Consider the following 23,495-nt stretch of genomic DNA (forward strand, 5'->3'; position numbering starts at 1 on the left):
ACAGTTTCAAACTAGCATCATTCACATGCACTTGTGTGGCCATTAGACACTACACTGTGCTTGGAGCAAACAGTTGTTAAATTGTGTCAGTTGTGTAAACTTGTGTTATGTTTTCCATTTAGGCTGATGGACATCAATTCAAAAAGCAGTGATATTTGATAATTTTGTTTTTTATTTTGACTTTAAAAATTTTCAGACTCTTGCCAAGATGCCATGAAAGGATTTGACACCAGAGTCATACAACAGTATAGAAACAGGCTCTTCAGCCCATTTTGTCCATGCCGAACAATTTAAATTGCCTACCCCCATCAACCTGTACCAGGACCATAGCCCTCCATACCCTTACCATCCATGTATTTATCCAAATATCTTTTAAATGTTGAAATCAAGCTGACAAGCATTGCTTGTGCAGCCAGCTCATTCCACAGTATCATGACACTCTGAGAGCTTGCACTTACCCTATCTATACCCCTCATAATTTTGTATATCTCTATTACATCTCCTCTCAATCTTCTACGTACCAAGGAATAAAGTCCTAACCTATCCAATCGTTTAATACAGCTCAGCTCCTCCAGACCCGGCAACATCCTTGAAAACTTTCTCTGAACTCTTTCAACCTTATTTACATACATCCAGTACTCCAAATCAGGCCTCAACAATGTCTAATGCAACTTCATCATAACATCCCATCTCCTGTACTCAATACTTTTATTTATGAAAGTCAATGTGCCAAAAGCTTTCTTTATAACTCTTATCAGTCTATGACACCACTTTCAATGAATTATGGACCTGGATTCCTAAATCCCTTTGCTCTACCGCACTCCTCGGTGCCCTACCATTCACTGTGTAAGACCTACCCGGGGTGTGCAATACCTCACACTTGACTACATGAAATTCCAGCTGCCTTTTTTAGCCCATTTTTCCAGCTGGTCCAGATTCTGCTGCAAGGCATGATGGTCTTCCTCACTACCCACTACACCCCAAATATTGGTGGCATCCATAAATTTGCTGATCCATTTAACCACATTATCGTCCAGATCATTGATATTGATGGCAAAGATAGTTGTTGATATAGATGAGTAGCTGAAAAAAAAATACCTTATTGAACCAAATTAAAAGCCATTTGCCTAACACCACTCATCGTCAGCTGGCAGAGGTAACATGAGTGCTGAAATCTACAATTGCATGCTTGATACATCTGCAAGACAAAGTGCAGGATGGATGGACATTACACAAGCAACAACATGGAACATCACAAAAACGAAAGTGTGAAGGTAAGAATCCAAATGTTGAAGGGGACCTCAATCAACGGTTTTCCATTGTAGCTAGATGAGTGAGTGCACGTGTGTACCAATATTAAAGCAAAGCAAGTCAGAGGAGCTACCTAAGATGATGATCCAGAAGATTTTAAAGGTCGGCAGTCTAGGTGGAAATGTTGGCACCACACGAGAAAGACAGTGCAGTGTTGAAACATGGAAATCTACAAAACAGCCCAACTTGCTTCAAAATGCTGGGCAGTTATCTACAAGCTAATGAAACAGACTTTTTTTTTATTGTGACATGGTTCCCTTCACTACAAACATGCAACATTATCCAGTTCAAAGAAAGCAATGGATTACATAATGGATGGATTATCTGCACTATGTGTCTGTACTGATTTTGTTCATTTACAGTCAATCATAAGAACATGGCAGTGTACACTGCATGAACTCTATCAATAAATGTTAGAAGCTAATAGTTTATAGTACTGTAGTAGTGTTGCTAGTGTTCTATTTTTTCTGTATTTCATTTAAATACATAATTCATTACTCAGTTAAATGGCAGCTCATCTTTCTTATTCCTTTTTAGCTATTTTCATGAAAGTTCAGCTAAATGGTATATCTGCTTAATTGGGCCAAAATGTACTAGTCACGATTGTCCCAATTAACCAGAAGAATTTTTATAACTTATTTTTTGGTTAGGGTTATTGAAATTATGAAATTCAGATTTTATTCTTTGAAAATTTGTAGGAGCCTTTTAATGTTCTAGAATTAGAACAAAAAGTAATGTATTGGGCTCTCATCAACATAAATAAATCTAATGTGGGAGAACAATGATAGAATTAACTAGAAGAAACATACAAAATCCTTAAGAATGAGTAAAAAATTCAACTTGTTTCAAACAACAAAACGATATTCAAGAAATCAACTTTAAAGACTTCAAATACAAACAAGCCTCTTCAATGGATGGCAGAATTGAACAAGAAGAAAAAAAGGAGTCATATCTCCAACAGAACCTTCAGAATCAGTTCAAGTCACTGAACAACAGCACCAGCTCCATTACATTCTAAAGGAGGGCCTTGCCACAATCCAGAAACATAATTCCCCTTCCCTTGTAGGTGAGGAGAGAGTGTTTCCATCTGTGTTCATAGTACAAAAAAATAAAGGAAATACTTAAACCTAAAGTTACTGAAGACAAAATTCTTACCAGAGTAACCTGGAATACAATGAGTTCTAATTGGAAGATGAATAATATTTGTTTTCCTCAACCTGAGTTAGACCATAAGACATGGAGCACAATTAGACCATCTGGCCCATCGAGTCTGCTCCGCCATTCAGTCATGGCTGATCCTTTTTTCTTCCTTCTCCTCAACCCCATTTTCCTGCCTTCTCCCCATAATCTTTGTTGCCATGTCCAATCCAGAACTGATTAATCTCTGCCTTAAATAAACCCAAAGACCTAGCCTCTCCAGAGCTGCATGTGACAACCAATTCCACAAATTCACCACACCTTTGCTAAAAAAATTTCTCCACATCTGTTTTGAAATGTTCTGATCATCTACCTTATTTATGCCCATCATAATTTTTATAAACCTTTGAAAGGTCAAATTAGGGATGGACGTTGATGAAGAGTAATAGATTAAAACATATTTTCCATCATCTTATTTTAGGGAAACTCTGTGAAACAGTTGCATATTTCAAATGAGACACAGCAACAATAAGGAGAATGTAAGGAAATACAATGAAACAAGAATTCAAGATTAAGTCATTTCCTTTTTAATCTGTTCCTTCAAGACAAGTCTGCCATTATGTCTATTTTATGCAATTATGTTTCCGTGCATTAGCCAAAGCAGTGTGACAAATACATGTTCTACTTGAGATCCCACAGATGGACTCCTATCATTATTATGTTTATGAAATCCTGTGGATACCTTCCTATACATTTCATGAATATCTACAGTATTAGTTGCCTTAAAAACAAAGGAAAGTACACCATCATACACGTATCACACATTGCCTAATTTCAGTCACAAAAAATAAGAATTCCTCCGACTCATTGTACCAGGCTCTGATGATTCATCCTGTGTTCAAATTACTAATAAAGAATTATTCAACAATATTTTTAAAGTCATTTTCTGACCCAATTTTTCTTCTGACAAATTGACATATTGTTTCCTGCAAATGAATACAAGCTAAAAGTTAAAATGCAGTGTATTTCTGAAGTGGTTGCAGTCAGTGCTGCTCAAATTCAGGCCACTCTTCAAAAACATGTAGCGTCACATTCTTGTGCTCCTAGTGAAGTTTCCTTCAGCATCTGTTGCAGACTGAGGGCATGAATTTTCTACATCACTTTTGCCATTCACTTCCCTAGAGACAAAGTAAAGCTGTTAATCAACTTTATAACAAGGACATTAACAGATAGAAGGTGATCTAGAGAGAAGTTTGCATTCTACCTACATTAGTAGGTTAAATAGCTCCTCTGATTACCTTAATGATTGGAAAAAGACATGTGACTCCAGTAAAATAAACATCCATATGTAAATACATGCTTAGACCAAAACACCATAAGACATAGGAGCAAAATTAGGCCACTCATCCCAACATTTATGGCTAAAATGTTAATCCTATTTTCCTGGTCTCTTCCTGTAACCCTTGACACCCTTACAAATCAAGAACCGATCAATCTTTGCTTTAAATATATGCAATGAATTAGCCTGCATAGCCATCAGTGGCAATGAATTCCACAGATTAATCCAGTCTGGCTGAAGAACTTCCTCCTCATCTCTGTTCAAAAGGGATGTCCTTCTAATCTGAGGCTGTGTCCTCTGGTCCGAGACTCTCACACAATTGGAAACATTTTTCCATGTCCCCTCTAACTGGGCCTTTCAACAGGTTTCAATGTGATTGCCCCCTCATTCTTCTAAATTCTAGTGAATATAGGCCCAAAACCACCTAAAGCTCTTTGTCAATTAACCCTTTCATTTCTGGGATCATTCTCATAAACCTACTTTGGACTTTTTCCAATGGCAATACATCCTTCCTTAGATAAGGTGCCCAAAACTGCTTTTGGTACTCCAAATGTAGCCTTATAAAAGCTAAGGATTGTATCTTTGCTTTTATATTCTAGTCCTCTTGAAATGAATGCCTACATTGCATTTTTCTTCCTTACTACTGATTTATCCTGCAAATTAATCTCGAGGGAATCTTGCACAAGGACTCCTAAGCTCCTTTGCACCTCTGAATTCTGAACTCACTCCCCATTTAGAAAATAGTCTAGGCCTTAATTCCTTCTACTAAAGTGCATGACCACACACTTCCCTATACAATATTCCATCTGCCACTTTTTTTTATCCGTTCTTCTAATCTGTCCAAATTCTTCTGCAGACTGCTTTCTCAACACAACTTGCCCCACCTATTTTTGGAGATTTGATATTATTAGCAATACACATATTTTTGGGATAAGCTGGTCAGACCATCAACCTTCATGATGACAGATCCTAATTACCTTTTGGAAACCATTTCTTCACCCACTAATGACATTACTTTCTTTTTGGAACAAAAATGAAAATAAATGAACCTGGAACTACTATTGATTATTTTTTGCTTCATGTAATTTACTTTAAATCAACATCACACAGAGATTTAAGGGAAGGTATTTCAAGCACAAATCAAGCTTTTCCAATCTTTGTTGGTGATCAGCATTACCCACAAAATTGATACATTCCCGAAGCATGAATGTATCACCGTTGTTAGTTTCAACTACTGCAATAAACTTTGCACACCTTTAGTTTTAAAAATTAAATTTGGTTTTTCAGTGGGAGGGGAACAAGGATACTAATAAAATGTTTTAAAAGCTTTTTGACTGTAATATTATTTATTTTCTTCAAGGAACAGGCTTTTGTACCCTGACTTATCTTGCATTTTTTTTCCACTAAGCTTTCAAGCTGTTTTGGTAATTTAAAGTAAGGTTACTTATAAGCAATGGATTAAAATATATACCTTTTTATAACAATTTTCAGCTGTGGACTCCAGCTACTTCCTCACTTATTGCCAGACCATGAGCAGACTAGTAGCTCATAATAGGCATCCAGGGCACAGGCCTGGGCAGGGTTGTATGGGAGACCGGCAGTTGCCAGTGCTGCAAGACTCCCCTCTCCACGCCACGCGGAGAGCAAGGGCCGAAGTCATTGCAGAGCTATGAGTGCCACTGCCTAAGCTGAGGCTCGAACTAGCGACCTTCAGGTCACTAGAACAGCGCCTTAACCACTTGGTCACACACCAACACACTTATCCTTGACAAAAAGGAATGAATAGCTCAGGATGACCATGCTACAGACAGATGTAGTTTAGCCATTGCTGATTCTCATCATAATTCAATGCAGTACAATATTCTGGGAGGTCAATACCTGAACTGTTTAATTTTGAACAGAACATTCGACCAAGAGTTAGTCATCTCATGTTGACACAAAAAATTATACTTTAGAAGCACTTAATAAATAAAACAAATTTTGAACCTTCTCAAGATTTGTAAGAGCACTATGCAATTTCAGATTCGTTTTTTCCTTCTTACTGATACTGAATGCTGGCTTGGAATATTAAACTGTGACCAAAAGGGGCCAAGCTCATAGCATAATTAAAACAGCACTAACTTTTTAACATTTCCAAGTTGTCCAGTGTGATCTGGCAATTCTTCGTTGGCAGTTTCAGGCAGCAGGAGGCTCACGGCACTGGCAATTATGGATGTGATTCCAAATAAGGTCAAGGAGATACCTGGATAGTCCTGTTCCAGAATCATAATCAAGGGAACAATGGTGCCGCCTAACCGAGCAAACATGGACGCAAAACCAATGCCTGTCTGCCTGCATCAGCAAAAGAAATAGCCGTAAACTTGTCAGCAATACCATCTCTTTCTCCATACTCATTTCATTGATAACAATCGCTTATAAAGAATCTTCTTTCTTTCATCATAGGTATCAGCTAAAATGAGACCATGCAACATAAAGCACACCAGCAAATGGAAACTATTTATTCTCTTTGGAAATTAGGAGTCTAAATACTTAATTGTTTATTCTTCTGCATCTGTTGTTTCGTTACTTGATCGCTGATTTCACAGGTTGCAAAGAATAAATAAAATGTGAAAGTACACTCAGTGGCTATTTTATTAGGTACCTCCTGAACCTAGAAAGGTAGCTACTGACTAAATGCTCATGGTCTTCTGCTGCTGTGGCCCATCCACTTCAAGGTTAGATGTGTTGTGCATTCAGAGATGCTCTTCTGCACATCATTGTTGTAACACATGGTTATTTAAGTTACTGTCACCTTCCAGTCAGCTTGAATCTGTCTGGCCATTCTCCTCTGACCTCTCTCACTGTCAAGGCATTTTCTCCCATAGTACTCCTGGATTGTTTTTTTGCTTTTTGCACCAGGTGATCAGCAGTTTCTGAGATATTTAAACCACCCCATCTGATACCAACAATGATTACATGGTCAAAGTCACTTAGATCACAGTTCTTCCCAAATCTGCTGTTTGGTCTGAGCAACAGCTGAACCTCTTAACCACTGAGTTTCTGCCACCTGATTGGCTGGTTAGATATTTGCATTAATGAGCAATGACCTCATAAAGTGGTCACTGAGTGCAGGTCTCATTGTGGTTCTAAATTCAGCAGAATATCTTGAAATGCAAATTGGGAATAGTAAGGTGAAGTAAAGCAAATAGTTAAAAATTATTTGCTCACATATTGGTAAAAATAAGCAGTTAATAAACTTCAATATGAAAGAAAAATGTAATAAATAGAAGGATTAGGTCATTCAAGCCTTCAGGATTTACTCATCTCAAATCCACCTTCTTACACAATTCCTTCATTCCTTACATTGCCCATCATTTGCCACCCATTACCACTTAGGGTTTTGTGACATAGAATGCTATTTTAATAGTATACTCATGAGAAAATCAGAATGAGAATCAGAATCAGGTTTATTATCACCAGCACGTGACATGAAATTTGTTAACCTAGCAGCAGGAGTTCAATGCAATACATAATATAGAAGAAAGAAAAAAAAATAAAAATATTAACAATAATAAATAAACAAGTAAATCAATTATGTATATATTCAATAGATTTAAAAAATCTATTCAAATGCAAAAACAGAAATGCTGTATATGTAAAAAGTGAGGTAGCATCCAAAGATTCAATGTCTATTTAGACATTGGGGCAGAGGGGAAGAAGCTGTTCCTGAATTTCTGAGTGTGTGCTTTCAGGCATCTGTATCTCCTACCTGATGGTAACAGTGAGAAAAGGGCATGCTCTGGGTGCTGGAGGTCCTTAATAATGGACACTTCCTTTCTGAGACACTGCTCCCTGAAGATGTCCTGGGTACTTTGTAGGCTGGTAACCAGGATGGAGCTGACTAGATTTACAACCCTCTGCAGCTTCTTTTGGTCCTGTGCAGTAGCCCCTCCATACCAGACAGTGATGCAGCCTGTCAGAATGCTCTCCAGAATGCTCTGTAGAAGTTTTTGAGTGTATTTGTTGAAAGTGCCAGAACTTCAGGCAATGAAAGTCTAAGGAATCATAAAGTTTGTGGAACAATTACATTTTCCAGTTAATGACCTTTCAAAACAGACTGATGAAACATTAATTTTGTTTCTTTTGTGATGAAAAGCTATCTGGCCTTATGGTGTTTTCACTTTCTCGGAATCTGTTTTTATTTGCAGTGAAGATACTGATCCACAGCTCCTGAAATTTATTATCGTCCACTATTTGCCAAGAAAAAGTGGTGATGGGAGTCAGTTATTTAGTTAACCCCTTTGGAGGTTATTTAACAGTCAGCCATTTTGGCCTGCATGTAGTTTCATGTTCGGCACAGACCACTTCATGTGAAGGGAAGTAGATTTGTATCCTTGAGGTTATTTGTGCATATGGTGGGTTTTTAAGACTTTGTGGTCACTTTTTCTGATAACAGTTTTTTACTTCACGACTTGACGTTAAATACAAATTGTCATGGTGGGCTATGAACTCAGCTTCATTATCAATCCTGTGTTGTAAGTAATAGAGGGATAATACAAACCACACATCCAGAATGTTACTGAGGCAAGTTGCGGCAAATTGAGGTCTACATTTCACAGATTCTGTGCCTGATCTCCAAGTGCTTGATATGCAGTTGAACAGATGGATGAAACATTCCAGTATGAAAATAGTGAGATTTCACGCATACTTTGTCTAATCCATCATACCTGATCACAGTCGGGAATAACTCAGTAGAATAAACATAAGTTACTGAGAAGGAGCATGAGATTGACAACTTTGCAAGGACAGCAAGCACTGTGACTTCCAGAGCCATTCCTGAAACAGAAAGAACAGACACAACAGCAGGGTTATGCTTGAACATGCTCTGCTTTGCAAGGAATCCATTTTAATTAGTTCCCCAAATGTTGCGCCTGATATTTTTCTGATATCCCACTTATGGTCACTGTGACTAAGATTTCTGGACCACCAAAGCAAAGTTGCTCCTTTACACTAAAGAGAGAGAGAGAAATTGAAATGACAAACCTGGTAGTGAAAGGAAAGTGAATGTTTTGGGTGAAATGTGCGTGTTGCCACTTGCCCATTTATTTCAAACTCTGCTTTACAGTTCAGTTTACTCTGGCCCCTGGTCTCCTTTTCCAAGTTCAAGTTTAATTGTCATTCAACCATACACACAAATACAGCCAAACGAAACAATGTTCTTCTGGGGCCAAGGTGCAAAACACAATACCCACAATCACACATAGCACATATCACATATAATAATGATAGCAGAAAAATATATAGTTACAAAAATATTAAAAATAATAATGTAGCCCAAGTCCCTGAGAGTCATAGTCTGTAGATTGATGGTGCATGAATGTTTTCCTGGAGCCACATTTCCAATCTCCCAGATTTCAGGTTATGTAGTACTAATCTCACTCCCACTTATGTAGAGTGCATAAAATATTCAGCATTATTCTCCTTTCATGGAGCTCAGTAATTTACACTTTCAGCCTGTACGGATCTCTTTTAATTAGAGAAACCGATACTTCCTCATGCAACTACCTTAGATTTGTGCAGTTGGGTTAAATGCAACTGCAGATGCACTAGCTATCAATGATGAACCATATTTCCTCAATAACTATTTTATATAGAAATTACCTGAATGTCTTTGCTAGATTTCACCCACTCTTCTACACATAAATCATTTTAACTCATCTAACATACTAGATACATTATAACTAAATTACCACATAAAATTCTGACCACTGAGAGAATGTGATGTTACGAGAGAGGGCTTAGAGAAGATTTGTGGATTTTGCCAAGACTGAGTAAGTTTAGTTACAATAAAAATATATCGTATGTAACTGAGGGAAATTGTGAGGGAACTGGACAGGCCAAATAGAAAGGAATTATTACCCAATGTAGAGAGCATAATATCTAGGAGATGCCGATCTCAGTTCACAAAAGGATTAGAAGTGAATTGAGAAAAGATCATTTCACAAAGGAGTGGTGAAAGTTAGTACTCTCTGGAGCAAAAATTTCAATACATTTATAAGGTATCAAATAAGCACCCTATACCCACAAATGGCAAAGCTACAATCTGAGAGTGAAGAGGTGGGATTAACATTAATATCTGGCTTTCAGCCAGCATTGAAAGAATGTACCAAGTTATACATTGCTAGGATTCTATGAGTGCTTCTGTTAGCTTCCAGCCTCGCATTCTATGGTTCTTATGATAAATCAGTAAAACTATTAAGCCGGATGGTTTCAATGTCATGGAATACATTGCCTGGATAGTGTGGAAACAGAGCCAGTCTTAACTTTTTAAAGGGATCAAAGGAAGCAGCTGTGTGACTTTGGAAAAAGACAGAGTGAGTGGAATTAACTGTACGGTTCATTTCAATAGAGAGCAGAGGAATGGTGCAAATGACAGAACCATCCTGGAGACAAATGATGGGATCCTGACTGCTCCATCACTCATTTATTTCACTCCTACCTTCCGGAAAAGTCAATATGAGGAGGCATGCAACACCACCAAGCAACAGAAAACATCCTTGACATTTTTTCCGACCAAATCTCGCCAAAAACCAGATGCAGGAAAAACGGAGGATTTCCACTAATCCAAAGATGAAGTTTGTTAGGTAAATGTTCTTGCCAAAACTTCCAACACTGAGGCATAATCCATAATACACAAAGCTGTTTACAGACCTGTGACACCAGAAAAGAAATGTGGGCATCATTTTGTAATTTATAATTTTTATGTCTTTGTACTGTATTGCTATTGCAATAAAACAAGTTACATAATATGCAAGTCAGCAATAAAAAAACCTGATTGTTTCCTTACTGCAGCTCACTTTCAGTATTGATAAAATTATTCATATATATACAAAAATAACAACATTTTGGTCCCATTGTTTAAGAAAGGATTTTTCTGAACCATTGGAGGCAGTCCAGAAGGGATTCACTAGGTTAATTCCTGGGGTGAAAACAATCTCCTATTACGAGTGGTTTGAAATCAAGTTAGACTTGTTTGGAGTTTAGAAGAATGAGAGATGACATTATTGAAACATCAGAAACTAGGGGGACATGATGTCAGGGTAAATATTGAGTTGTTGGATCCTTGAACATAAAAGCAAATGCTATAAGGGGACAGTTGTTTAAAACTTATGTCTAAAGCAATTTCTTGCTACAGAAATTGATAAATCTCTGGAGTTCTTTGGCCTTGAGAACTCTGAAGGATAGTTCACTGGAGATGGTTAAAAGGAGGATTAGGTAATGTTTTGAATGACTATGCCTACTTTCTTTTGTGCATTCCAACGATATTACTAAACTATTTAACATACCTTAATTAAAATAATGTTGTTCCAAACCGCTCAACAAAAAGCCTTCAGACCCTCACACAATGTAATCCAAATTTTCTTGTGATGGCCCAAAAAGAGCATTGCGCACAAATGGCATTATCATGAAAATAATGTTGTGGTTGCAAAGGTGACCCACAATGGACAGTAACTGGTCAATTTTCATGATAGGTGCAACGAGACCCGACAAAAGGTCAGAAACCCCACATACACTGGATTAAGTTCATTTTCAGTTTTCATGATAGGTTCAATGAGACCCGACAAAAGGTCAGAAACCCCACATACACTGGATTAAATTCATTTTCAGTTTTGGGGACATTTAAAAAAATGCTTTGCCAGTTTTCCAGATATTTTGGGTTATAAACCATAGTCTTTGTAACTTCCCCAAATAACTGCACAGGATGGGGACATTTCCATTACCTAGCATTATGAAATATAAAGTTTATTAATTAAAAATCCAATATTACCAAATGTAGGTCAAAACTAATGTAACTCTTCTCAGACTTGATATCCTGAAAAGATCCCAGAACGTGATCTGCTTGATTTCTTTCACAGTGGCCTTAAATGTAAATGCAGAAGTATTAGGTAAGCAGAATCAGTGAATTCAAAATACCTGGCATGCTGACGTTGATAACAAATACATCTACTCCAATTGGAAAACAAAAATTATAGGAGTACATTTAAGAGGGCATAAAGAGAGCAATGAAAGGGATCTGGCAAGTAAGTTTAAGGAAACTCCATACAGATTCTATAGATACATTGAGTAAAAGGACGTCCATGGAGAGAGAACCTCCCCTTAAAGGTCATTCTTGTCTATGTATGGAGCCACTGAATATTTTTCATCTGTTATTATTCAAGAGAAAATCAAGATACAGAGGCAAATTAGTTGACCATAGATTGGTGCTGGCAGATTAAGGAGGATAAATCCCCAGAGCCTGACCGGGAAAGTAATTGTGGAAATTCTTGCAGAAATATTTGCATCATCTATAGGCATACAGATAACCTTATGGCTGCTGTCAAATCTGTTCGATAATGTTCACATAAACCTTTAGAGACACTGTAATATGTTAACAATTCCGAATTTACTTTGAGAGCTATTTAGTGATGCAGTGTATTGTAATAATGGTTTCACCTTCTTCCTTAATCTCATATTTAGAATCAGAATAAGGTTTAATATCACGAGCATTTGTCGTGAAATTTCTTAACTTAGCAGCAGTAGTACAATGCAATATATGATAATATAGGGAAAAATATGTGAATCAATTACAGTAAGTATACTGTATATATGCATATTAAATTGTTAAATTAAAAATAGTGCAAAAACAGAAATAATAAAAGTGAAGTTATGTTTATGGATTCAATGGCCAGTTAGGAATTGGATGGCAAAGGGGGAAACAGCTGTTCCTAAATCACTGTGTGTCTTCAGGCTTCTAAACCTCCTTCCTGACAGTAACAATGACGAGAGAGCATGTCCTCATTGGTGTCCTTAATGATGGACACCGCCTTTCTGAGGCACCGCTCTTTGAAAATATCTTGGATACCACAGAGGCCAGTACCCAAGATGGAGCAGACTAATTTTACAATTTTCTGTAGCTTCTTTCAATCCTGTGGAGTAGCTCCCCCACCACATCAGACAAAAATGCAGCCTGTCAGAATGTTCTCCAGCGTATATCTGTAGAAGTTGAGAGTGGTTTGGTGACAAACCTCCTAATGAGATATAGCCGTGCTCTTGCCTTTTTTATAGTTGCTTCGTTATGTTGGGACCAGATTGGATCCTCAGAGACCTTGACACCCAGGAACTTGAGATGACTCACTCTGTCCACTTCTGATCTCTCTATGAGGATTGGTTCATGTTCCCTCATCTTACCCTTTCTGAAGTCCACCATCAGCTCTTCGGTTTTACTGACATTGAGTGCAAGGTTGTTGCTATGACATCACTCAACTAACTGGTATATCTCAGATCTGTACGTCCTCTGGTCTCCATCTGAGATTCTGCCAACAATGGTTGTATTATTAGCAAATTTATAGATGGCATTTGAGCTATGCTAAGCCACAAAGTCATGGGTATAGAGTAGAGCAGAGCAGTGGGCTAAGCACGTCCCTGAGGTATGCCAGTGTTGATCATTAGCGAGGAGGAGATGTTATCAGCAATCCGCACAGATTGTGGTTTTCCGCTTAGGAAGTCGAGGATCCAATTGCAAAGGGAGGTACAGCGGCCCAGGTTCTGTTGCTTAGTGATCAGGACTGTAGGAATGATGGTGTTAAATGCTGTGCTTTAGTCAATGAACAGCATCCTGACATACCGGTAGGTGTTTGAATTATCCGGGTGATCTAAAGCTGTGTGAAGAGCTTTTGAGATTGCATCTGCTGTGAACCTATTGTGGCGATAGGCAAATTGCAGTGGGTCCAGCTCCCTGCTGAGGCAGGAGTCGATTCTGGTCATGAACAACCTCTCAAAGCATTGCATCACCAAAGATGTGAGTGCTACTGGACAACAGTCATGAAGACAGCTTACTTTTATGTTCCAGTCCCAACAGTGCACTTTATAAAATGGTTAAAATGTTAACTTAAGAATGTGCTTTTTAATTGCTGTCAATAGCAGCACGGTCAGCTTGCAAATCATAATCACTGAATGCCAGAAAATACCCCATCAGTGAGTTACTCATTGGCATGAAACTGAAGGAGCTGAATGTGTGTGAATCGTGCTGGCTGACTCAGAGGCCTCGGGGCATGAAGGAGGTGTGCACTCTAACAGCAAGTGATCGTCTTACTCGCTTTTCTTGAGATTGCAAGAACCTGTTGTACATTGTTAACAAGGAATGCTCAAGTCTGATTCACTGATTTATTGGCGGATGGTGGGTGTGCTATGTGGTCGTAAGCTCATCCGTGCCGATAGAGATGCCCATCTAAGCTCGTCTTCAGTTGCCGTATTTGGCAGGGGTTCCCTTCCTGGGGTCCTCAGACCCCTTGCTTGATGGTATTGGTCCAAGGCATAAAAATGGTTGGGAACCCCTGCTCTAAACCTCTGCTATCTATGTGCCAATCTAAATATTGTTTAAATGTTGTTTTTGTAACTTCCTCTGCCTCTTCCTCTAGCAGCTCCTTCCTCCCACTACTCTCTACATGAAGAAATTGCCCTTGGGTCCCTTTAAAATCCTTCCCCTCACTTCAAACTATGTTGTCTAGTTTTTGAACCCTTTCCCTGGGAAAATAATTCATCCTATTTATTGATGCTCTTTATACCCCTCTACAAGGTCACTCATTCTCCTACCTCCTACAGTCCAAGGAATAAAGTCTGAGCCTACCCAACCTCTCCCTATAACTCAGGCCCTCAACATTCTTGTAAATCTTCTTTTCACTCTGCACATACATGACATCTTTCCTGTAACAGGGTGACCAAAGCTGTACATTATACTCCAGGTGTGGCTTCACCAATGCCTTGTACAACAGTAACACAATTTCCCAACTACTATACTCAGTTCCCTGATCATTTAAGGCCAACATGCCAAACACTTTCTTCACCACCCTGTCTATCTGTAATTCCACTTTCAGCAATACTCCTAGGTTCCTCTGTTCTACAACATTCCCCAAGGCACTACCATTCACTGTGATAGTCCCACCCCAGTTGTACTTCCCAAAATATAACACCTGATACTTATCTGAATTGAACAGACCAACTACCTACTGTAACTGATTAAAATCTGCTTGATGTTTTTGATCATCTTCATCCTTGTCCATTATAGCACCTATTTTAATGTCGTTTGAAATCTTCCTGAGCAAGCCTTGTATATTCACATTCATTTATATAAATGTTAAACAAGAATGGTTCCAACACATACTCCTGGAACAAATTTGACACCAGGCTAAAGGTTATACCATGCCTGAAGAATGTACTTCAATGAAGAAAAGGATTGTAAAAGGTGTAAATTCTACTGAGAAAATTGCAGAGTTTGGGCCATGGTACCTGAAGAATCAAAAGCTGGCTCATTAATGCCTGATACTTAAAAAGCTTAAAATCTGAAGCAAATCTCTCTCAGAGAGTCATAGGGTAGGGGGAAAGTGCAGAGGTAGGTAGAGATGAGATTATAAAGGCATTTTCAGATGAAGGTAAGAAGTTTAATATTCAGGCCTATTTGGAGTGCAATATCAATGTAATGTTTTATTATTTTTGCTTTAAGCTTTGATTTGCCATTCGTACTAGATAGCTGAGAAATTGTGCTTATGTTGTGTGATGCAATGAAAAGCATGTTATTTATTAAATTGCTTAATATTAGCTTTCAGTTGAACATTATCTTCACAACTCAAAAAGTTATTATCTTCACACTCTTATGACACTTACCTTGTCAATCAATGATTCATTTATTGCCCTTCTGTTCATTATTGCTGCTCTCCGAAGATACTCCTTAGCAGCTTCTTTTTGTCCTTTCGTTATAAGCCATCTTGCAGACTCTGGAAGCAACCTAAGGGACATCATTAAATTTAAGTGATTGAGTGGCAAACAGTACATACTTTTTAAGTATTGTATAAGCCTATTTTAAAGTGTTCTGGATGTGAATTTCCATATTGTTGCTTTAAATGACCAACATTGTAAACATTGTTAAAGGAAATACTGTGGTGAACTACATATACCTGTCTGGACACGCCCCTCTGCTGACTGCTCCTGTGGCGCCTCCCACAGACCCCTGTATAAAGGTGGTTGGAGGCACTGCTCCCCCCTCAGTCTCCAAGATGTTGTGTGGTGGTCTCTTGCTGCTAATCGTGGTCTCTTGCAGCTAATAAAATCAGTTATTGATGGTGCATCCATTTTATTAGCTGCAATTTTAAAACATGGAGAGCATTTTACGACCGGACAAATTGGACATTGATCCTCAATCTCCGGAAGCAGCTATTGCCTTTGAACTCTGGCTAGCATGCTTCCAATCGTACCTGGAAGAGATTTGCGTGACTGAGCCAGCTATCATGTACAGAGTTCTCCTCTCCAGAGTCAGTCCACGGGTATACTCCCTAATCAGGGACCTGCCGACCTACAAGGAGCATGGGACGCCCTCAAAAGACAGTACTTGCAGCCGGTGAAAGCCATCTATGCAAGACATCGCTTAGCGACGCGGCGGCAGCGGGCTGGAGAGTCAAGCGCTGAGTTTGTCCGGGCCCTACAGATGCTCGTGCAGGCCTGCGACTGCAGGGGACTGATGGCAGAACAGCATGTGGAGCTCCTGGTACGAGACGCCTTCGTTACGGGGATCAGGTCAGTGTACGTGTGCCAGCGGCTGCTGAAAAACACCAATCTTACCTTACAGTCGGCGATCGAGCTGGCCAACACGCTGGAGGCTGCTCTGCACATTGCTGACACTGTCCAGCCGTGCGATCTCCCACCAGTCCCATGGATGCTGCAGACTCCGCCACCTGCTGGCGAATCGACCACGGCTGCTGCCAGTCACAAGTCAGCACAGTGTTACTTCTGCGGACTTGAAAAGCACCCACGAAAATGCTGCCTGGCCTGAGAAGCTACCTGCTCCAGCTGCGGCAAGAAGGGCCACTTCGCCAAGGCCTGTAAGTCCAAACCACGAGCGGGGTCGAGCAGCACCGCGTGCGAGGCATGGGGGCGGCCATCTTGGTCACTGCCATCTCGCCTGCCCGCCTTGTGCGAGACATGGGGGCAGCCATCTTTGTCGGCGCCACCTCGCCCCGCCTCCGACCCATGGGTGCTTACCGGGCACCAAGAAGGCGATTCAGCTCTGGCCTCCGTAACCCTCGACCAAAGCGCCCCACACCAGCTTGCAAGGTCAATGATGGACATCCTGGTGGAGGGGCAGAGGACTAGCTGCCTGTTTGACACGGGCAGCACAGAGAGTTTTATTCACCCAGACATGGTGCAACACTGCGGACTCGTAACACAGCCGGTAAGCCAGAGGGTCACCATGGCTTCAGGATCGCATTCCACAGACATTCGGGGGGGTTGTGTAGCAACATTGGTGGTGCAGGGCACAGAATATCGGGACTTAGCGTTATTGGTCATGCCTCAACTATGTGTCCCTGTGCTATTGGGGTTCAACTTCCAGAGCCACCTGAAAAGTGTGACAATGGAGTATGACGGGCCCCTCCCACCAATCACTGACAGAAATCCTCAGTTTTGTGGGCTTTATCACATACCCCACTACTGACCACACACACACACCGACCCGTACATCCCACCCAGCACCATGCCAACAGCCACGCTACTGACCCCACTTGCAGCCTCTCCACCCTCAAGATCCCTCCCCCATCGCTGTTCGCCAAACTGACCCCCGACTGTAAACTTGTGGCAACTAAAAGTAGGAGGTACAGTGCAGGGGACAGGGCCTTCATTAAGTCGGAGGTGCAGCGGCTGCTCAGGGAGGGGATCATTGAGCCAAGCACAAGTCCTTGGAGGGCCCAGGTGGTCGTTGTTCGGACAGGGCAGAAAAATAGGATGGTCATGGACTATAGCCAGACCATCAATAGGTTCACACAGCTTGACGCGTACCCCCTACCCCACATCGCGGATATGGTCAATCAGATAGCTCAGTACAAGGTATACTCGACCATAGACCTGAAATCCGCTTACCACCAGCTCCCCATCCGCCCAGAGGACTGCCCCTACACCGCCTTAGAGGCGGGCGGCAGGCTCTATCACTTTCTGCGTGCCCCCTTCTGTGTGACGAATGGTGTTTCTGTCTTCCAGAGGGAAATGCACTGGATGGTGGACCAGTGCCAACTGAAGGCCACATTTCCATATCTGGATAACATCACCATCTGCAGTCACAACTGGCAGGATCACAGCACCAACCTCCAACGATTTTTCCAAGTGGCCAAAGCTCTGAACCTTACTTATAACAGGGACAAGTATGTGTTCAGAACCACCTGACTTGCTATCCTTGGGTATGTCGTGGAGAATGGGGTCATTGGCCCTGATCCCGACCATATGTGCCCCCTGTTGGAACTCTCTCTTCCCACCACCCTCAGAGCCCTCAAACGGTGCCTGGGCTTCTTTTCCTATTACGCCCAATGGGTCCCCCATTACGCAGACAAGGCCCGCCCCCTGGTCAAGTCTACCGCTTTTCCCCTCTCTGCAGAGGCCTTCGCAGCCTTCAGCCGCATTAAAGGGGACATTGCCAAAGCAATGATGCATGTGGTGGACGAGACCATTCCCTTCCAAGTAGAGAGTGACGCCTCCGACTTTGCGCTGGCTGCTACCCTCAATCAGGCAGGAAGGGCAGTAGCATTCTTCTCTCGTACCCTTCAAGGCCCTGAAATTCGGCACTCCGCGGTGGAGAAAGAAGCCCAGGCCATAGTGGAAGCTATTAGGCACTGGAGGCACTATCTCGCCGGCAAAAGGTTCACCTTGCTGACCAACCAGCGCTCAGTTGTGTTCATGTTTAGCAACCAACAGCGGGGCAAAATCAAAAATGATAAAATTTTGCGGTGGAGAATGGAACTCTCCACCTACAACTATGATATCCTGTACCGGCCTGGAAGGCTCAATGAGCCCCCTGATGCCCTATCCCGGGGAGCATGTGCCAGCGCACAGCTTGACCAGCTATACGCCTTCCATGCAGATCTTTGCCACCCGGGGGTCACCCGATTTTAGCATTTCGTGAAAGCCCGGAACCTACCGTACTCCCTGGAGGACATCAGGACGATGACCAGGGACTACTAAGTCTGCGCTGAGTGCAAACCGCACTTCCACCATCCTGAAAAGGTACAACTTATCAAGGCCACCCGCTCCTTTGAGCAACTGAGTGTCGACTTTCAGGGCCCCCTTCCCTCCACCGACCGCAATGTCTACTTTCTAACATAGTCGACGAGTACTCACGGTTCCCCTTTGCCAACCTCTGCCCTGACACCACTGCCACGTCCGTCATAAAAGCCCTGCGCCAGCTCTTCACTCTGTTTGGATATCCCTGCTATATGCACAGCGATAGAAGGTCCTCATTTATGAGTGATGAGCTGCGCCAATACCTGCTGGCTAGGGGCATTGCTACTAGTAGGACCACGAGCTATAATCCCCGGGGGAATGGACAGATGGAGAGGGAGAATGCCACTGTGTGGAAGGCCACACTCTTAGCCCTTATGTCAAAGGGTTGCCGGTCTCTCGCTGGCAGGAGGTCCCCCCCGAGGCGCTCCACTCCATTCGCTCTCTGTTATGTACATCCACCAATGCCACCCCTCATGAGCGACTCTTCTTTTCCCAGGAAGTCTGCCACTGGGACCACCCTACCAGTTTGGCTGACGTCCCCAGGGCCAGTGCTGCTCCGGAAACATGTGAGGAGCAATAAATGCTCCCCGCTGGTCGAGAGGGTTCACCTACTACATGCGAACCTCCAGTATGCCTACGTGGTCTTACCTGATGGGCGGGAGGACAGGGTCTCCGTCCGCGACTTGGCACCCACAGGAGCCCCTGACACCCCTACCCTGAACACTCCACGGTGACTATGAACCCCGTACCCACCGAGGTGTACACCCACGAGACACCGCGCACACCAAGCCCTACACAGACTCCTCACGACACTCACATACCGGGCACCTCGCACACACATGAGGGATTACTGACGCCTAATGGGCTGGCACTGCCAGTCAGGCCGGAGCCAGCACAACCAACATCTCCGGTGCAATCACCACCGTCTCTGTAGAATAGATTCCACCACCTGATAGATTTAGCCTGTAAATATACTTGTAAGAAACTTCGCCCCATGGGGACTCTCTTTTAAAACAAAGGGGGGGTGAATGTGATGAACTACATATACCTGTCTGGACACGCCCCTCTGCTGACTGCTCCCGTGGCTCCTCCCACTGACCCCTGTATAAAGACGATTGAAGGTACTGCTCCTCCCTCAGTCTCCAGGATGTTGTCTGGTGGTCTCTTGCTGCTAAACGTGGTCTCTTGCAGCTAATAAAAGCCTATCATTCGCCTCCCGCCTCTGAGAGTTATTGATGGTGCATCAAATACAATACACATTGACATCGGTTTAAGAGTATGAGTTCATGAGGCGATGTATGATGACTAGTTTAAGTCAGAAATAATGTTTCCTACAAAGAATATTTTGAAACAGATTAATGTTTAAACCTTGCAGTAAGTGAACATTTGGCCACTAACTTACATTGAGTTAAGCAGGAATCGGACAGATAATGTACAGAACAAATACATTGCACCTACCAGGAAAAAGCAGAATTGAACCAGAGCAAGAAATTATAGAAAAAAAAAGGAGAGCTTTAAATGTTCAAAGGGCCATTTCAATAAAACAATTGGACAACTTATATACTGATACCATTCAAGGAGGAGTTCAGCCTGAGTGAGAGAGACAGAGATAAAGAAAAAGACAAGTATGATCAGAATGAAGAGAATCTACAAATAATAGAACACAGTAGAGGGGAGAGAGACAAGTGCTACACTGAATAGAGGAACAAAGTTTTCAAGGAACAGACTACTGTACTGGAAGAAACTTGCTGAATAAATCTGTTGTGCTAATGACCAATATTCCTTTCCTCATAATGATTTATTGCATTCATGAATTAAATTCAATGTAAATCTTGAAAATAAAATAAAACCAATGGCAACTCCATGGAGTGAGTCCTCTCCCTCCTCATGCTGATTTTGTACTAGCTGCATAAGTAAAGGAAAAAATTTGCATCAAATCCTTAGATGACGGAAAGAATGGAGCAGAGTTGAATGTGAGAGAAAGACAGGCAAATTCAATTTTACTTATTAGCACTACCGACAGTATTACTAACCTCATCATTATTTTATATGTAACAATGAAAATTACAATACATGACATCATCCATATATTATCAGTTATTTTGGATAAAGCTTATTTGGGCCATTTTTTAAAAAAATGCCATATCTATCCAGATTGTGATTAGAACATTTATGTGATACTTCTTGGGTACACTATATTATTGCACTTGCTGTTAACGTGGCAAACTATGTCTAGAGAGATTTCACCGAGTTCAAGGTTGTTTTGCTCCAAGACTTTGCAAATAGATCCTAAGAAGAACATAAATGAGCTAACTACACGTTTCCTCTGAAACCATTTGGATCAGTTTATAATCCTGCTCAGAAGGTCAATGGATTGCCTTGACTGAATTCCTGTGGTTAGTTCCTCCTGTGCCTCAGTGCTCAATGGCTATCAGTGAAGGGTTTGGGGTTAATGTAGTGATTACTGCAATTTGCCAATGTGACCAAGACAATAAGTACTGAGGTATCAACTAAGTAACCTCTGAACCTAGAGGAAGCAGCCTTTAGATTTTACTTTGAAAGCGTGGTGAAATATTTTTGCTCTTTTAAGGAAAGCTATTTTTTAAACTTGGTTTTGATAACCTTGCATGCTTCCCAATAATCTTAACTATGACCTAAAGTACTATGAAGATCCCTAGGTAACACTGCTGTCCCTTCATTCTCCACACTGAACAAAAGAAAAATATTATGTACCTCTACTTTCAGCCTTTAAGTAAAATTGCTGTCTATGCTACAGTTAACCCTTCAATATCCCTGCTCTCACTTTTGCTCATTATTCTTTATTTTGGTATTTTATCAAAAGGGCTTCTGAAAGTTTAAATGATACCCCTACATTGTTATAATTAACCTCCTTTGATTTCTTTTGTTAAGGTAACCATTATGTCAAGCACAATTTGTCTTTAACAGTGCTGAATGTCAGAGAGTACAGGGATCAGATAAGATGGAACAGAATGATGTATTTTTCTATAGATAAGTGAAAAACTGATAGAGATATTTAACAATATGGGATGGGAGTGGGGAGGGGAGGGGGAGATTTCAGGCTGATGATCTTCCATCAGAACTATGATAAGTTGGAAATCAAACATATTTTAAGCTGAAGGGAAGGAGAGTTGGAGAGAACTTCTGTGAAAGGGTGGAGATCAAAAGAGATGGAACAACACCACTGGTAATGGAATAGATAGATTTAAAGACAAAGATGACTGAAAACTGAGGATACCACACAGAATTGATCAAGGGTGGCCTGCAAAATAATGATACGGACCAGGTTTGCTTCTTAATGTGAATATCACATCAAGCTCACTGAATGGATACAGAATATTAGAAATAGGTGACTAGCTGATTCACATACAAAATATTTGGATGTTAGGAAGGGAAAAGGTAAAAACAAGTGTTATGTCTGCTGCAGTTCCATGGGAAGATGTTGTGAGAAGGGGAATGGGTGTTGACAGAGATGAAAGATTGAACCAGTGAGTCACAGGGGGAATAATTACTTTGAAATGCTAACAGGAGAGAAGAGGGCGTGTCTACTGGTAACATCTCTTGAAGGTGGCAGAAATGATGAAATACTGAATACAGAAGTTTGTGCTAGAAGACGACTAGGCAAGCTTAATTCTAGCACAAGACAGAAGTGTGGGAAATGGGATAGACATGATTGGGAGTTCAGGTGGAAGGGAAAGCATGGCTAAAGAAAACAAAAGACATCTTGGAAGTACAGTATGGAAGGTGTTATCACAAGATCGGATACAGTGAAGCCAGAGACACTGGGAAAATGAAATGTTATCCTTACAGGCATCAAAAACCCTTTTGTTCTCTCTATCCATCCACCTTTCTTCCTTTTGTGCCACTTCAGAATGCTCGACTACTAAATTATCCTAATGAATGGGCATTGATTAGAATTTTTGATGTTGCTTCTCTCCACTGAAGCCTTTTAACTTGCTGAATAATCCCAACAATTTTCATTTTTATTTCAGATGGTTTCAAATGAATAGAAGAGGGAACTAAGAAGGAATGGAAGCTTGTGATAGAACTGAAGCTTCCAGAGTTTAAATATATTACCATATGTAAGACAAGAAGATAACCATTGGACATGAGGTTGTTAGTTGCAGCATTCTCCAGTCACGAATGCCATAAGCCAGTCCAGCTAGAAGCACTTGTCCTCCTGAGAAGCAACACTGGGTAAGGACTGATGGATATGATCGATGTGCTACACCAGTCCATTCTGTTCCTGAGGTATACAAAATTGGCATGTAAATTTAAAACAAATTTCCATTTTTATTATTTTAATTTCATATCCATATCATTCTTTTCTAATTTAATTACATATGTGGAAATTCACAAACAGAGTATTACAGATGAACCAGCTGATGTGTTGTATTTAGATTTCAAGATGATGTTCAACAAGGTTGGTATCAAGAGAGAGGCCATGGTCTTGGAGTTAGTATATTGGCATGGAGAGAGGATTGGCTGAAAGGCATGAACCAGCAAATAAGGCAAAGAAGAGTCATTTTCAGATTAGCATCTGTAATTAGTGAGGTGCTACATAAATCAGTGTCAGGACCACAACTGTTTAAAATATGTTACTTATGTTATTAATGGCTTCAAGGAGAGAAACAAC

General features: G+C 41.0%; 1 protein-coding gene across 2 annotated transcripts in view; it reads right to left on the reverse strand.

Annotated features, from left to right (window-relative positions):
- Positions 1-3,012: 3,012 nt before the first annotated feature.
- The window catches only part of slc22a13b (solute carrier family 22 member 13b), a 33,834-nt gene continuing 13,351 nt past the window's right edge, over positions 3,013-23,495 (reverse strand). Inside the window, exons 4-10 of one of the 2 annotated variants that reach the window (XM_059974538.1) lie at positions 22,937-23,105; positions 15,467-15,587; positions 11,595-11,686; positions 10,266-10,477; positions 8,494-8,602; positions 5,909-6,118; positions 3,013-3,626 (exon numbers count right to left, since the gene is read on the reverse strand). In XM_059974538.1, the coding sequence (XP_059830521.1) occupies positions 3,536-3,626; positions 5,909-6,118; positions 8,494-8,602; positions 10,266-10,477; positions 11,595-11,686; positions 15,467-15,587; positions 22,937-23,105 (1,004 nt within the window). In that variant the 3' untranslated portion in view covers positions 3,013-3,535. The remainder of the gene's footprint in view (positions 3,627-5,908; positions 6,119-8,493; positions 8,603-10,265; positions 10,478-11,594; positions 11,687-15,466; positions 15,588-22,936; positions 23,106-23,495) is intronic. The other variant, XM_059974544.1, reaches the window with a different exon arrangement.

Source organism: Hypanus sabinus, chromosome 1, assembly GCF_030144855.1.
Source record: "Hypanus sabinus isolate sHypSab1 chromosome 1, sHypSab1.hap1, whole genome shotgun sequence".
Lineage (NCBI taxonomy): Eukaryota > Metazoa > Chordata > Chondrichthyes > Myliobatiformes > Dasyatidae > Hypanus > Hypanus sabinus.